This window comes from Lithohypha guttulata (genome assembly GCF_036872675.1).
Source record: "Lithohypha guttulata strain CCFEE 5908 chromosome Unknown scaffold_2, whole genome shotgun sequence".
NCBI lineage: Eukaryota > Fungi > Ascomycota > Eurotiomycetes > Chaetothyriales > Trichomeriaceae > Lithohypha > Lithohypha guttulata.
The window spans coordinates 2652877-2669340 of NW_027042751.1; the positions used below are offsets into that span (position 1 = coordinate 2652877).

Sequence of the window (16464 nt, forward strand, 5' to 3'; positions counted from 1 at the left end):
TCCAAACCTGAGTAGTGCTTTTGGCACTGAAGATAAGGACGGGGACATCTGCTCTTGGCGTCGCTCCATCACGAGAGTCCTCCGCACGTCGACCAGGGAACCTGTCGATCCCGTGTTCGTCGGAACAGCGGCTGATTGTTCAAGCGTGGCTCTTGACTCTCCTCTGGAGGCAGTGATAGACCTGCAACGTTCATAGCAGGAAGTAGGCGCACATTCTCAGCCCTGGAGTAAGAGAGCAAATGTGCAAACGGTATATACCCATATTCTTGAAGGACAAGCAAAGCTCACCTTTCTCGTCCATCCTGCTTTCTCACCAGGTCACAGACCACCGATGTAAACAGCTTGAAATGTTACGTAACTGGGTTTTTTGCGTTGGACGAAAAAGTTCAAACATAATAATCACCCCAACACCAGCACATATGCCCTCCAAACAAGGAAGAAGGCTCTTATACTCTTCAAGGAAATTCGTAGCTTCGCAATATGAGTCCGCTTGTGATTTGACGCGTTGTGCCGCTCTCGCACAATGGCCGACGAGACTTGGACGTGAGTCACAGTATTGTACTGAGTGGCAAGTACAGTGATCAAAAACATCACACGCTCGAACAATACCACTCAATATAAAGGGTTGATGGCCAGTAGTCATGGCTAACTCGAAGCAAGTAGTACCAACGACCATGGTAATATCGACTGATCGTCCCCAGATTCGAATATGTTCGACAGTTTGAAAGAGAAGAGTATCTGCTTCCAAATACCTGGATCGTTGTTCGCATCGATGGTCGTGGTTTTCACAAGTACGTCAGCTTCACCAACCTCTGCAAGAACCCAATACGTCTGGCTCCCCTGTGGCTTCAGGCAAGGTGAATCCGTTCGTAATGTGTGCTTACTTTCACGCCGTAGACTTCATCCTCGACGAAGCTATAGAAAATAGACAGACTATCTATTTCACGCCTTGCTGACTATTTCAGAATATCCAACCACTATGGTTTTGTGAAACCCAACGACATCAGAGCACTAGACTTAATGAATGCAGCCGCTCAGCATGTACTGCACGTTTTGCACGACATAATGATTAGCTATGGTCACTCAGATGAGTACAGCTTCGTCTTTCACAAGTCGTGTACCTTGTTCGAGCGACGATCTGCCAAAATTGCTAGCACGGTTGTCAGTACATTCACGGCCGCATATATTCACCTCTGGCCAAAGTACTTCGCAGAACCGGCCCCTACGGGCACCTTTCTAGCTCGTCATTCAAATGGTGGCGGAAGCACGAACGTTATAGCGATTGAAGGAAATCCTCAATCGCAGGAAATAAGCCGTGAGAAGGCCGATCTCGCTATTTCGCATTTACCAACATTCGACGCTCGATGCATATCATATCCTTCCAACCATAACCTCAAAGATTACCTTTCCTGGCGACAAGCAGACTGTCACATAAACAACCTGTACAACACTACCTTCTGGGCACTTGTGCTGAAAGGAGGCATGTCAAACACCGAAGCCGAGGAGTTCCTGAAGGGCACCTTGAGCTCTGACAAGAACGAAATATTGTGGTCTAGATATGGAATCAACTACAACAATGAGAAAGAAATATTCAAGAAGGGAAGTGTGGTACTCAGGGAATATAAAATGCTTGAGCCAACGGAAGCAGCGAGACGAATAGACATTGACGTCGCCTCCGACCTACCGAAAGAAGACGAGCTATCGAAGACAAAGAGGGAGAAGATTCGTAAAGCAAGACAGAAGGCAGACGTTGTTGTTCGACACATTGATATCATCAAGGACGACTTTTGGCAGCAGAGACCATGGTTGCTGACAGGTCAACCAGGAAGCTCTGTGTAACAGTGAATAGCACATGTCGTTAATGTCCCGTCTCGAATATTTCGTACTCGCCTGCATTACCCACAAGCATTATATATGCCAATCTTATAGCTCAACTTCAACGTTTGAGGCCTCAGGTGTTTCTCGAACACGATAGACCAGCTTCTTACCCGTGACTTTGTCATTCTTCAGGTCTTGCATGCCTTGCAGGGCACCTTCGAGACCTTTTGGTCCTACCTGCTCAGGATGTGTCTTCAGTTTGCCTTCAGCCAACATCTTCTCAGTGATGTCAAAGAATTTCTTCGCAAACTCAAAGTCTTCAGGCACAGCAGGAGTCTGTCGGCCGGCTTTCTCGAACGGATCGTTGAAAATTGTATACATGAACGTCATGGTGGTTTCAACACCGTCTCTTGGCAATTTGACTGGGAGGATCGAGCCGTAACGTGCTCCAGAGGAATCAGACGACAGAGCTTCGGAGCAGATCTTGGCCGATGGCTCGAGTGAGATGGTATCCCAGGCTAGCTTGAGCGAATCGTTGGTGTCTTTGTTGATCTTTTTTGCACAATCTGAATCACGATAGTCGTAGACAGCGTCTGCCCCGAGGGATTTGACGAAGTCGAAGTTGTGAGGGCTGCAGGTGGTCAGAACCTTGTATCCTGCTGCCTTAGCAAATTGAATTCCAAGACTTCCTGTAGCTGTAGAACCACCCTGTCAAGTCAGCTTGTTGTGCATAAAAAGAGTAGGGCCTACTTACATAAATAAGTACTGGAGTATTGTCCTTGACGGGGTCAGTTGGCAAGTTGAGTTTCAGCGCTTTCTGAAACAGTCCTTGTCCAACTGTTGATACTCCTAGTGGAAAGGTAGCGGCTGCCTCGAATGAGAGACTGTCTGGTAATTTGACCAACAGATCACCCTTTGCAATAGCATATTCAGCAAAGCAGCCATCCTCTGGACGACTGAGGTTTGCTCCATGAGTAGTCCCTGCAACTCGGTCTCCAGGTTTGAATGACTTTGTAACTTCTGGACCGACCTCGACAATCGTACCAGAGAAATCGCAACCACTAATACCGTCTGGAGCAGCCCTCTTTCCAGAGATGTGCTTCCAGTCCGTAGGGTTTAGTGCAATAGAATCGACCTTGGTGAGAACATAGGTTGGGCGTATCTTGGGCAGGGGTACTCCAGAGGCGACCTTGGCCTTGTTACCATTGATTATGATTGCCTTCATGGTAGCTGGCATCGAGCTGGACATTTTGGCCTCGGAATCTGAGTGTCAGTTGTGCTACTGCTCGATCGATGGTTTGTTTCAACTTGATCAGTGAATTCCACACTGCCGAGGATACCTATAAGAACGACATATTTAGATACCATGATGGCTTCAATATTGGGGCTTCGGCAGTCAATGTTCTGGCGTCATATCTGAGTATGAGGTAATCAAGGAGCAATGACGTTACACCAGGCATTAACTTTTCATTGCATATCTGCAGGTTCGCGATTTGTGCAAGAATAACTCGAACAGATGTCTGCACAAAAAATCAGGCATTCTGATGCTTGCGGAAGCGTCTTCGAGCTGACAATGAACCTGCTGGTCGTTCTGGCGATCGGGCAGTCAACGCGGAAAAGTCATGGTGAATTTGTTGAGTCAAGAGAAGCTCTGGCAGAGGGCACTGAGTTGAGGCTTGCCCATTTTACAGAGAAAGCATATGTTGAAACTCACGTCGTTGCAACATCGGCAAAAAGCATCGCGAGTAGCAGTACAAGAGGCAGTGATGGCTTGAAGAAGCACAGCTTGAAGATCCTCAGCGGAGTGGTTGCCTGCAATCGACGAGCTCGGATCAGTACTCACGTTCGATGCTTATTCAACGCTTCAGTAAATATGCCAAGGTGCAAGCAATGCATCAACAAAGCTCGAAAAGCCAAGCTTATCATCCAGGCGATATCTAACCGTTGTGGGCATGGAATAGAGCTCGAAAGCCTCGGCTACTAGCGGCGCCATTCTCCCCCGAGGGCCCCGGGGCGTTTTGTGCGGAGAGCTAGGAGCTTTACCTCACGTTCGGGAACAGAACGAAATCAAGCTGGTACAACACAAGTGCACAGATGGATCGTCGGTGGTGAGAGTTGTGATTGCGGCTGCTTGTTCCGAGTCGTGATCCGAGATAGAGCGAGATGTCTAAATGGCCGAGATTGTGGTTTCGCGATGAACACGGTTAACGATGAAGGCAATGCGCCGAAACGCAAAAAACAGGATACAGGCAGCAATCGTGTTGAAAGGAAAAGGGAACTTGACAGGCTCGCACAGCGCGCAACGCGTGAAAGAACGAAGAACAAGATCGCAGACTTGGAACAACGTCTGGCCAGTCTTGAATCGGGAGACAAGAACTATGAGATAGCTCAACTCACTAAGGTCATTGGCGACCTGCGCCAAGAAAATGGGAGGTATCAAACAGCACTATTGAAGATGAGGTTCGCCATCAACGAAGCGCTTGGTGAGAGTGAAGGTCGGAGATCAGGCCTCTCTTGCAAGGGCAATGACTGACAGGATCGACAGATACTATAAGAAGAGACTCAACATCATCAACTACGTACACACCTTTGGTGAATGATGATCGTTCAGGCTCGGTGACCGATATTGAAAGCACATCTGATCCAGCCATCGCACTCACTCATGGTTCAACTCTAACACAAACTCGACGTCTACAACCACTATTCGAGTCACAGGGTTACCGTGCAGCTGTACCGCAGGAATTCGGAAACATAGACATCAATCAGATTTACGAATTCTTCGAATATGGTTCTGGCAACCCTTTTTCGAACCCTTCTCCACTCACAGGACGACTGCCACCCGAGGGCGGCTTTCTCGTGATAGCACCTGACGAGCACAAGTGGACAACCTCCGACGACGCATTCCATCGTGGCTTACAGGCAAATCCTATTGTAATGGATTTCGATGAAAGTGTGCTAGCAAGGGCAATCCTGTTGGGGTGGGAAAGCATCGGCACGGCGATCCAACATCCTATCATGTTCGCCCTGCAATGCGTCGACCAGCGAGTGTTCGGCAAATGGACCTCGAGGCCTCAACGGCTGGCTCTGATGTATATTTGTGGATGTGCCATGCGGTGGCGGGCAAACCCGTCCGACGAGAATCGATCCAAGGTGCCTCCCTGGTTTCTTCCTCGTCCTGCGCAGCTTAGGATAGAACATCCGCTCGTTATTGATTTCTTGGTATGGCCAGGGTTGCGCGAGAGACTCGTTTTCGAATACGAGAAGTATCAAGTCAGCGGCGAGTTCTCCTTCTGTTTCGTGGAGTACTTTCACTTCAACTGGCCATATCCGGATGAGCAGGTTGCTCAATACGACCCCGAATCAGGTCTGATTTGCGGGTTGAGTAGATTGTATCACGACTTCATGTTTGATCTCAAGAATTGGACTATGCTGCCTGGTTTCTTCGAGTCATTCCCCGAGATGAGGGCCGATATTGATATGTGGGTCGAACCACCAGTAGTAGGTTTTCAGAAAGTTCCCTGGACTTGACGAGCCCCGAGCACTGTCCTATATTGCACACCAGAATCTATCAAGCAGGGCGCCGGAGGGTCGAAGTAGCAAGAATCAGTGGCTCTTTACAATAACCCTGTCACGGTCTGGCATACCTCTACGTCCAATTTTATGCTCGAATTATCCTACACAAAAGGAGATGGCGAGCCGAAAGTCATACACATTCACAGCATGAGACACAAGCAGTCCATAGGCCAAAGAAGCGGATCTTGGTTCGAGCAGAAACTCAAGCTAAGAGACGATAGGTGGCTAAGACATGTTTCAACTACCATACAGGTGATATGGTTGGATGATTCCGAACGCTCCCTGGAAAAGACACAGGAAACATTGGATCTGTCTCTGACTGTATCGCTTCCGTCGACAATTCGCTCAAACCCATCGCATCAAATGTGAGATAAAAGGGCCGTCAGATAGCAACCCTCTCACCTGTTGTGGCCAAACATGGTGCTCCTGGTTGTGAGGCCACTGTACGATCGTGATATTATGAAACACACACGCCGTGCTCATCGTATACCCAATTAGCGTATGCACACGTTTCTGCATAGACCATCGAGTGCTCGCAGATGTTTGCAGACTGAATCATGCCTTGGGCTTTGAGGATACGAGATATCGAGCCGAACCACTAGATAAGCAGCGAGACACCGATACTTTTCGAGCGGGCTCAGAAGGCTATTCATGTGCTTGTGGAGAAGAGGGTTGGTCGATACTGTCGGCTAGAAGAACTTGAGAAGGAGCAAACCCGAGGCACCATGCATGCCTTGTATCGTTAAGTAAAATTTTCCATGACTCTTAGAGAAACCTGTGAAACCAAGTGGCAGTCAGTGGAAATAAAGACGGTAATCGGAACAGCTGCAGATAGATTGTCCATGCGAAGCGAATTCTCTTGTAGGAACTTTGCTCAATCGTTAAGCTCTCGTCTGGGATGAGAATGTTGTTGTTTGTAGTTGTTAGTGCTTCAGATGAAAAAGCTGACCACAGCCATGTAGATGGGATCTCGAAACCGCGATGGGAATACCACCTTGATCCACTGTAGTACATGTCGTGTTCATGGCAGAGCCGTGAAAAGGACGACTCGGAATTCACCTGAAACTCTCACAATTTGCGAATTGGTAACTTTCAAGCAGTCTTATGACGAAAGAGACGACTGTAACATCCGCTAAAATCCAGCATGCTTGACACAACGGCTGTAGCAGTCTTGCAATATGATATGTACACTCCTTTTGTGAAACGCTCTAACCAATAACCAACTTACCATCCTCAGGAAACTCGTATTCTGGTACTTCCAGATTCAGAGGAGCAGGACCCCTACGTACACGGCCAGAAATATCGTAGTGCGAACCGTGGCATGGGCAGAACCAACCACCATAATCGCCTGCTTCACCAATTGGGACACAACCAAGATGAGTGCAGACGCCCAACATGATGAGCCATTCTGGCTTCTTGACTCGCTCGGAATCTTGTTGGGGATCTCGAAGGGATTCGACTCTATAGCGCATGTTAGCAGCTTTTCAACATCTCAGCCGGGAGTATCATACTTGACCGATTCCGCCTCTTTGATTTCTCCTTCTGTTCTGTGTCGGATGAAGACTGGCTTGCCTCGCCACTTAATAATGACGTTCTTTCCTTCTGGAATAGCTGAAAGATCGACCTCGACCTTGGCCATGGCGAGGACGTCAGCGGATGCGGACATGTTGACCAGGAAGTCTGTAGTACAAGCGTATTAGCCGAGTGATCAAGCTGAATTGTAAACACTACTTCTTCAGTGTCGCGGGCGACCACTGTAACCATAATGCTCACAATGAGTGTGAATCCTCCGTACCTTGTACAGTAGCCTTTGCGCCAGCAGCAGCCAATAGACCCATCGAACCGACCATGAAATACTGAAAGACTCTTGTCGAGGGCTCACTGCCCCTGCTCATGTATGCCTTGAAACTTGGGACCTTGTTGAAGTCTGTTGCGGATTTCTGGCCTCTGAAAGGAGAGTCAAAGCTGGCACCTCCTTGTGCGCTAGCAGTGCTGGTTTGTTGTGTAGCTAATCTTTTCTGCGACTCGGGTGTAGAGGTGAGGAGAGAGCTTGCTGTGATGCGGGAGACATTGGACGAGGTAGACAGACTGTGTTTCGTCCATTGTCGCGCAGCTGAGACGGCCGCTTGTGAGACGGGAGGCATGTTGACGTCTATAAGGAGGGAGGATAGATGAGAGTTGACGTGAAAGCTTCAATACAGTTGCGGGAGATGTCGATGAAAGAAGTTCTAGGGACGAGATCGAAGTTTTGCTTGGCAGGCGCAACTGCCAGCTTTCTGACTTCAAGCTGTATTTAATTGGGCAGGAGCATCGGTTGTGGAAGTAGCCTGCATCTACGTTCTAGTAACGCTTTTGGACGGCAAAAACGCGCGCTGCCCGGAATCACTCCGACCTTCGCTTTCCACTTTACAGTTCTTGAAAGAGTTCTGAGAGTTTGAGATAATGTTTGTTGTCAGTCGTATTCAAGTACGGCTCTTGACAGATACTCAAGCGCAGGAACAAGAAAGCTATATACCTCAACCCCAAGTACCTCCTCCACCACCTCTTGACTGTCTCTTCTGAGCAGACAACCTCCAATCGTCTTCGCCAGCAAACTTGTTATGCAGTGGCTGTATGCGTTCTGCCTTCTTCCGCTTGCTGAGCTTATCCGTGGGCGCTACTCTGAAGAATGTTGGTGCAGCTTCCACAAGCCATTTGGGCTCGATGACCGTGGCACAATGCATATATTCCTTCGTGGTAAGCACAAGGGTGTGATATATAACATGTTCCGCAGGCTTGCCAAATAGACTTGACGCTGGATGCATGTACACGGGCGTCCCTTCCACCATCGTCTTGTAGCCTTCTTGTGGATCCTTCCTGGCGCTGTTGCGGAAGAAGCCAGTGCAAAGAGCTCTCCTCACCTTTTCTGTGTTGCGTCCACAAGACACGATCTGGTGACGATATCGTCCCATGATGTCCACCAACTGCTTTCGAATATCACGAGCTCGAGTCATTGACCGCTTCTGAATAAAGTTCTCGAAGCACCAAGGGTCACTGAACCGCGAGTTCTTCCACCCTGAATAAACATTCAAGAGTGTCAAGTGATCACCATGTGGATCATGAAACTTAGCTTTCTTCTGGTCGGCCTGTTGCTGCTTCTCCTTGGGGCGATAGAACACGTTTTGAATTGATAGCATGGCGACTACTGTCAAAATCTCCTCAGAACACCCTAACTCGATCGAGGTGAGCAGAGTCTTGGCCAAAGAAGGCTCGACTGGGAGATCTGCCATCTTTCTACCCAATCGTGTGAGGAGGCCTTCGTCATCCAACGCTGCTAATGCATACAGTTCCTCTAGAGCTGTCAACATGGTGTTCGTTGGAGGTGGGTCCATGAAGTCGAAATGAAGCAGGTCATTGATGCCCATAGCTTTGAGCATAAGGATTGTTTGCGCCAGGTTCTGTCTCTGGATCTCCGGTACCGTAGTTGGCAGCATTTCGGATTGATATGCAGCTTCAGTGTATAGCCTAAAGCACTTTCCCGGTCCTGTACGGCCCGCACGACCCGCTCTTTGTTTTGCTTGTGCCTGTGAGATTGGTGTGACGACTAACGAATCCATGCCTAATTTGGGATCGTATGCATTCTGCTTCACAAATCCAGGATCAATGACATAGTAGATCTGGTCAATCGTGATAGATGTCTCAGCGATATTGGTAGCGATGACAACCTTTCGACCACCAGGCGGGGCTGGATCGAAGATTCTGCTCTGCATCTCACTTGGTAATGCTGAATACACTGGCAGAATGACTAGTTCTGGAACTGCGGGACCTAGAGCCTTCATACGCTCATATAGGATTTCGCAACTTGTATCGATCTCTTCTTGACCCGTCAAAAACACCAAGATATCGCCAGCAGGCTCAGTCAGGTGGATTTGCATGACTGTCGTCAGAGCGGCATCAAGATAGTCTTCTTCTGGTTCACGGGAGTACATAATTTCGACAGGAAATGTCCGACCTGGAATCGAAAATATGGGGCATTGATTAAAGAAGTCAGAGAACTTGTCAGCGTCAAGGGTGGCAGATGTAACAATGATGCGGAGATCAGGTCTTCTCTTGACAGTCTTCTTCAGGAGTCCAAATAGCACATCAGTAGCGATCGTTCTTTCGTGTGCTTCGTCCAGCATGATAACAGAATAGCTCTTGAGGTCAGGATCAACCAGAATTTCGCGTTGAAGCATGCCATCCGTCATATACTTTATTCGCGTATCGGCTGAAGTTCGATCCTCGAACCGGATTGTATAGCCCACTTCACGGCCAAGCTCACAGCCAACCTCTTCTGAAACACGTTTTGCGACTGACATTGCAGCAACACGACGAGGCTGTGTGCAGCCGATGATGCCTCTTGCTGCATAACCCCCTTCAGCCAGATACTGAGTGAGTTGCGTAGTCTTCCCAGAGCCAGTATCACCGACCACAATCAATAGCTGGTTCTGCTCCACTGCTTCCAGAAGTTGCTTCCTGAATTTGTATACAGGAAGGCTTTCTCGCTGTTCTTTTATGGTCATATTCGTCCTCCTCCCTAGTGCCTGATTCGGACCTTGTGTCACTCGCTTCCACTCAGGGACCACAAGCGTTGCCTTGGATTGTTCTTGCTGCTTCTGTTTGAAGTCTGCAGCGAATTTTCGATCTTCTGGAGCAATCATAGGATCCTGCCATTGCTCGTTCAGATTTACTTTCGAGGCTTCTTCGGCAGCACGGTCTTTGGCTTCTTGGTCTTTCAGATCTCGTCTTTCCTTAGCTAAAGAGGTGCCTGCCTGAGCAGCTCTGTTCAGTGAGCCTTCTGGTGCCTTGACGACGCGTATAGGAGACAGTTCAAGTGACTGTTTAGTCTGTCCAGCTAAGAAGGGAGGTTCCTCTTCACGAACCTCGATATCCACATCCTCTTCAAGTTCTTGACCACCGTCACCATTCAACCCATCATCGTAGTCTTTGTCGATGTCAGGGTAGTCCGAAGCTTTCAGAGCACCAGCGGCGATTAGTTGCTTGATCTCCCAGCGTTCGGGTGAAGTCATTCGCTTCCTGTTCTTGGATCTGCCTCCATAGATGTCTTCAATTACAGGCACTTCCTCATTGTTGAAATCGCCTGCACCATTGAGTCGCTCCATATTGGCTCCCGAGGCAATTCTGCGTGACGGCACGAGGTCTCTACCTGTGACTTGGTCAACCTCTTTCATCGACAAGCCTATTCTGTTTCCCTCGATCTTGACGACCTTGACCTTGACCTCTTGCCCTCTGGAAAGTAGATCAGAAGGATGGTTTACACGGGCTCCCTCTTGCATGGCTGAAACGTGTACTAGTCCATCCACCTTGCCCTCTACACCTTTCAGATTCACAAATGCGCCAAAGTCTTTGATACCTGTAACCCACCCATCGTAGACCTTATAGAGTACTGGATGGTCGTCTATTTCTTGCCGCGGCTTTCTCCTGTCCAAGTATTTGTCTTCATCGTTGTCATGCCTGTGCCTGTGTCGACGACCATTGCTATTTTTCTCACGTTGCAGTTGCTCTTGATATTCGTCACGATCACTCTCATCGCTATATCTCCTCCTTCTCGAGCGAGGTGGGTGGCCGGGACTCCTAGATCTCCGCTTTCGTGGGTGGTGGTAATCGTCGGGACTTCGACTGCGTTTTCTGCTGCCATGCGCTGTTCCGTTAGACTTGTCTGGTGCCAGCCCTTCCAATATCGCAAAAGTATCGTCAGCCGAGCCATCACTCTCTTCCCAGGTCTGTGTCTTGTCAGCAACAGCCAAGCCCTTGAAGACCTTTGCCTTGCGACCAATATCGTCCATCTTTTCAATATCACGGTTTCGCGATTTGTCTAGATTGAGGCTCTTCTTATACTTTGGATGCATAGTCAGCACGAGTCGATCAACGGATTCAATCAAAGACTCGGGAAAGTCTGCCTCCATCTCGGCCAGAGCCTTCTTGAAGGACACCAGATCTTTGCCGCCATGTTGCGCGATCACGAATTCAGCAAGAGCCTTGTCGCCCAAACCAACATGATTTTGTAGTTCAGAAGTGATCTTGGCCACAAGAGAGAGGTATTCCAGACTCTCGAGGTCATCCATCACTGCTGGAGGGCTACACCAGACACGTATGACTGTGTCCGTGGCTGTCGCATAGGACGCTGATACTCATGATTGTACCTGACCAGAACAAGACCAAATTCTGTAATTTGGGGTTAGGCTGTCAGGCTTCTGACTGCTGCTAGTCCTTATCTGGCAGGGATATGCTGTTCGATACCGGAGGACAAAGAAACCTACCCACTGAGCTCTAGTGGATCTTCTGGATCGGTGAAACTGACTTCTGCCAGCAACAGCTTCCCGAGATAACAGATCAAACGCTTCGGAACATGGATCCTGACGTATGGCCATGCAAGTCCAAGCAGTTTTGGAGCCTAAACAGAACGTGTGACTTGTCGCTCAGGGAGGCACCGCCACCTGCCGTTTGGCATGCACCTGCCCACTTGAAGCTACGTGATCTAGAAACGCTCTTTCCCCGCCTCATTTAAATTCGCTTGTACCTTCTTGTTGTTCTGGAAGCAAGACCATAACACCTCTGCGGCATTTTAGTTTTGAGACCTTGTCCCATCTGCATATTCAGGTTGCTCTTGAGATACACTTGCACCCGAAGCATCCTTATTGAACACTTCTCCAACGCCCTCACTATTATCACTAGATATCGAGCAAGATGTCCGGAATGATGACCAACATCAGAGCCAAGGTCAAGCGACGATTTTCCCACAAAGATGCTGAACGTGAGTACATCCTGCCCCTCAAAAAACCTCTCCAAGGGGAAATGCTTCAGCCGTGTGTCTTCATTTTTCGATATTTTCGAAGCATCGACCCCGTTACTCTTTTGTCGAGAGCTGCAGTAGATGTGACGGAGCAGTTGCCCCTCCATACATGACCATGATTTAGTCACCCTTCGACCGTGAAGCAGCTTGGACGATCAGCAGACAGATATACACAGCAGTAACACGGTCAAGCTTGTTCCGGAACAACTTCCATCTTTTCCTGCTCCTAGTGACCGGTCAATGGCGTCCTCGTTCAAGTTTACGGAAACTAACCCATCACACAGCCGACTTCGATGACCCAGATGCCTCCGCAGATGAGGAGACTCACTCCTATGTCAGCAAAGAAGTCGAAACCGCTGAGAAAGAAGGTGACAAGTACCCAATGGGCCGACCAAACAGCTTTCTCAACCGCATGATCAGCCATGGCAACAAGAAAACGTAAGTACTCAAATTGTCTAGCACTTGTTGCATCCCATGAGACACTCCAACTCAGTTCTGAGACCGATGCTCATTATTGGTCACTACTGACACGGGATTAGTGAGGACGAGATTGCTGGAGAAATGCGTGCGGCTGAGCAGCGAAACCACGGCGCGGGTATGGGAGGAGTCGGTAGTGGCACGGGCATTGGCAGTAGCACTGGCACCGGAATTGGATCTGGACTCGGTGCTAGCAGCGGCACTGGACAAACCACCAACACTACCCAGAGAACCGTTCCAACCAGCCGTTAGTTACAGCATATTGACACCAATCAACATTGACGCAATGCAGCCATTCTGCTACAAGCAAATTGTGAAGACAGCGAGTATGTCAGATCGACCAGTAAGTTCTGGGCGCCGGGACAAGCATTTAGACAAGTTGATGTTACCGAGGTGTTCATCATGCTAGCATAACAACCTAGACCACGAAATGATATTTGTTCATTCAATTCTTGAGATCGACTACGTGTTTCTCTTCTGTGGGACTGACAGTGCCAGAATGAGATAGCTGTCCTGACGACAACCTGATTGGCTGAATTCAATTCGTCTCTATCGTAGTTGTACAAGCCTGATGACCATAGTCTTATACATTAAGAAAAACCCCAAGCCATTACAGCGACATCTCACGCTCGCCGCCAACATTCTAAGAATCGTCAAATCAGATCACGCACTACCACTCGCGGCCTTTGGCTGCTCAACCTCCTCTTCGTCAGCATCTTCATTCCTCTCAGGTATCCTTGTCGTGCCAGACTCTGATTCCGTCGACATGTCGACACCTTCTTCCTTATCCTCAATCTGCGCGATCGCTTCTGCCTCAGCCGGGTCTATGACCACTTCATCGCTGGTGTCTCTGTCTGGTGGGAGTCGTTCTTGGAATGCAGGTTCCTGGTCTGCGGTTTGTGTTCCGGAAGTCATATCTAGATCGTGAGTGTCGGCGTCGATTTCGGGTAGTCCTGAGGCGGGGTTCGTAGAACGTGCGTGAAACATGTTGGCCTCGTTGATGGCGCTGGATATTTGCTGTTGCATAGGATCCTCCGGTCTTGTCGTGTCTAAATTCCCTGTTACAGGTAGCGTGTCGTGTATAGGTGTCTTGGACGTCAAGCTATTAGAATCTGGCTGTGTTTCTGAACCAGGTTCAGCTCCGTAGGGTGCTTCCATCGAAGCCGGCTCTCTAAAATGCTCTTCGACGGTCTCGTCGGCTTGTCCGTCCAGCATGAAAGGATTGGAATTATCCTCGTACTGATCTCGGTCTTTCTCATCTACTCGTGACTGGCGCTCAGGATCGTAGGTTGGCTCTGCTGTCGCCTGTGCTTCAGCTTTCTCGGGAACGGCCGGAGCGACGAAGTCTTTTTGCTGCTCCTTGATCTTACGCAGTCTCTGTCTGAGTCGAGGGTTAGCAGAGAATGCTCGCAGTGTCAGATTGATTCGCTGCTCGGTCAAGTCCTTGGCATGGGCGGCCATAGGCTGATCGCGCAAGACTGCTGTGAAACGGTAACTGAGCCAGAGGTAGAGAATTAAGCACTTGTGAAGACTTTCGAGTTCTTCTAGGTATCTTCTTTCGTGTTGTGGTTCTTGAGCTAGAACCTCGAGCGGTATCTCAGGGATATCTGCTACTGTGACCAGCTTGTTTTGCGCTATCACACGAGAGAGGGCCTGGAGACATTTTGCATGCTTGGGATCACGACCTCCAAGAGGAGCTGCGGTTATGTTGACTCTTTGTTCTATGGTCAAGTTAGGGACATCATCCACTATGCGTGCATTCTTTAGCTTGTCACGTATGTCGCATAGGAAAAAGCGAGGATGAATCGTAGCCGCGTGCGAAACCTTGCGCATCAGGTACTCGAAGGGTATGCCAGGCGGAAGTTGAGTCGAGTACTCTTGCAAATATTCTGCAGGTGGAACGATGCCGGCCTTTCGCATTGGTGGAGCTTCTGTAGCAAGTGCATCACGAATGATGGGAAGATCAGTTTCATCGATACAAGTGACAAGACCGACGTTCTCGTCAGCAGCATCCTTTGCATCCGTCGTGGTAGCGGAAGTCTTGTTCTTGTCTTGATGAGCAGAGCGATATCGTCCGGCACGGCCTGCGATCTGCTTGATCTGAGGTATGGTGAGCTGCACTGTTTTCGTACCGTCGAATTTTGAGGTGCTACTGAAGATGATGCGCTTGACAGAGAGGTTAAGACCCATGCCTATAGCGTCGGAAGCGACAAGGAAATCATAGTCGTTGTCAGGGTCATTGAAGAGATCTGCTTGTTGAGCACGGGTTTCAGGTGGCAGACTACCATAGACAATAGCGCACCTTCTATTGGTCTCAAGCTCGATCTGTCGCCTCAAAGCATGCAGCTCCATAATGGAAAAAGCAACCACGCAATCGCCCTTGCGAAGTAACTTGATGTTACCACGCAACGATCTGGACATACAGCGAAGCGGATTTAGACGTTTGTATTGGTGGATTTGTAGAGCATCTCCCATTGAGGCACACAGCTCGCGGATCAAGGGTACAACTCTTTCCTCACCACAGAGATGAACCTCGTTAGCATTAGCACCAAGGAAAGCGCGAGTCCAAGCCCATCCACGGTCTTCTGAACCCATCATTTGAATTTCATCAATCACAGCAACTTCGTGGTGACGAGAGGTGTTGACCATTTCAACCGTGGACGCATAGACCTTTGTGTCAGCGTCTTCATCAAGGCGCACATCATCACCAGTGACCAAGTCGCAAGCTATACCATTGGCTCTGAACCTGGAGTAGACTTCATGTGCTAGCAACCTCAAAGGTCCAGCATAGAAGCCATTTTTCGTCTCTTGCAGTCTCTTCAGGGCATTGTATGTTTTACCGGAATTAGTGGGACCGACATGAAGATGGATGACCCTCTGGGCTCTTCGTGCTGAGGCGTACCATTCGGTCGGATAGCGCAGATCGACGGGCATGGATTTTGACTTGCTAAACTCATCAGCGCTTGGTGGTTTGATAGCAAAGTCGAGGAAGCCAAAGTATAATTCCTTCTCCAAGCTTTCGTTATTTGTGCTCGATAAAGTATCCCACATCCTCTGATCATTTGAGGGTCGTTTTGATGTGGCCACCTTCTCCTTCAAGGACAAGATATATGCACGGTAGGCTGGCCATAACTGCCCCGTGGGATCCAATCGATCCATGTCAGAAGTGGTGCCATTGCCGCTATCAGTCGGTGTCCTCGCACGTAGGCGATGTTCCAGAGTCTGGATATTTTTCTGTATGTGAGAGGCCTGCTTTTGTTTCTCCTCCGCGTCAGAAAGGTGGCTGATGTTGTCTCCCTTTCCATATTTCCGTATCACAGGTTGGCCATGCTTTCCCCTCACAGGTTCAGCAGGATCTTGTCTCTTGTGATCCCTCTCCCTTCTATCAAAGCCTGCCGCTGGTTTAATTTTCTGGCGACGGATCTCAAGACTCAGTGTCCGACTGCTGCTGATGCGGCGCGCAGACGGAGCTGTTCGACGGAATGTGCAAAGAACGCATTGCATAGGTCGCTGATGCCATGCTTGCATACTCCAGTGCGCAATTAGACGTAAGCTGACAATAGATGCGCATGCAGTGAAAGACGCATTGCGGCGACTTGCCAATGAATCTCGACCTCAATGATGCACGCGAAATTTAGAGTTTCGATCCACATTACCACATGGGACCCTGCAAGCCCTGGTCGAAAGTTCAAGTTGCCCACTCATGAACTCGACCATGTGGCGCACTCAATGCCGATATACATTACTCTAAACTTCCAGGCACC

The 16464-nt window shown here is 49.1% G+C and overlaps 7 protein-coding genes across 7 annotated transcripts; 3 read left to right on the top strand and 4 right to left on the bottom strand.

The window, feature by feature from the left end:
- Positions 1–523: 523 nt before the first annotated feature.
- THG1 (tRNA-His guanylyltransferase) lies at positions 524–1839 on the top strand (the record flags this gene model as incomplete). Its single annotated transcript, XM_064897429.1, has 3 exons — positions 524–543; positions 702–857; positions 966–1839. 3 exons carry the CDS (start codon positions 524–526, stop codon positions 1837–1839), a joined length of 1050 nt encoding a protein of 349 aa, XP_064756379.1.
- An 84-nt stretch (positions 1840–1923) lies between these two features.
- LTR64_003067 (uncharacterized protein) lies at positions 1924–3067 on the bottom strand (the record flags this gene model as incomplete). The annotated part of the gene is made up of 2 exons (XM_064897430.1): positions 1924–2526; positions 2573–3067. The coding sequence occupies 2 exons, from the start codon at positions 3065–3067 to the stop codon at positions 1924–1926; spliced, it is 1098 nt and encodes a 365-aa protein (XP_064756380.1).
- Positions 3068–4012: 945 nt separating this feature from the next.
- Positions 4013–5346, top strand: LTR64_003068 (uncharacterized protein; the record flags this gene model as incomplete). Its single annotated transcript, XM_064897431.1, has 2 exons — positions 4013–4313; positions 4364–5346. 2 exons carry the CDS (start codon positions 4013–4015, stop codon positions 5344–5346), a joined length of 1284 nt encoding a protein of 427 aa, XP_064756381.1.
- A 1253-nt stretch (positions 5347–6599) lies between these two features.
- RIP1 (Cytochrome b-c1 complex subunit Rieske, mitochondrial) lies at positions 6600–7535 on the bottom strand (the record flags this gene model as incomplete). The annotated part of the gene is made up of 3 exons (XM_064897432.1): positions 6600–6852; positions 6903–7071; positions 7187–7535. The coding sequence occupies 3 exons, from the start codon at positions 7533–7535 to the stop codon at positions 6600–6602; spliced, it is 771 nt and encodes a 256-aa protein (XP_064756382.1).
- Positions 7536–7907: 372 nt separating this feature from the next.
- On the bottom strand, positions 7908–11495 carry PRP22 (DEAH-box ATP-dependent RNA helicase prp22; the record flags this gene model as incomplete). The annotated part of the gene is made up of 1 exon (XM_064897433.1): positions 7908–11495. The coding sequence occupies one exon, from the start codon at positions 11493–11495 to the stop codon at positions 7908–7910; it is 3588 nt and encodes a 1195-aa protein (XP_064756383.1).
- A 622-nt stretch (positions 11496–12117) lies between these two features.
- On the top strand, positions 12118–12952 carry LTR64_003071 (uncharacterized protein; the record flags this gene model as incomplete). The annotated part of the gene is made up of 3 exons (XM_064897434.1): positions 12118–12184; positions 12508–12661; positions 12763–12952. The coding sequence occupies 3 exons, from the start codon at positions 12118–12120 to the stop codon at positions 12950–12952; spliced, it is 411 nt and encodes a 136-aa protein (XP_064756384.1).
- Positions 12953–13363: 411 nt separating this feature from the next.
- On the bottom strand, positions 13364–16228 carry SUV3 (RNA helicase; the record flags this gene model as incomplete). The annotated part of the gene is made up of 1 exon (XM_064897435.1): positions 13364–16228. One exon carries the CDS (start codon positions 16226–16228, stop codon positions 13364–13366), a length of 2865 nt encoding a protein of 954 aa, XP_064756385.1.
- Between the last annotated feature and the right edge of the window lie 236 nt (positions 16229–16464).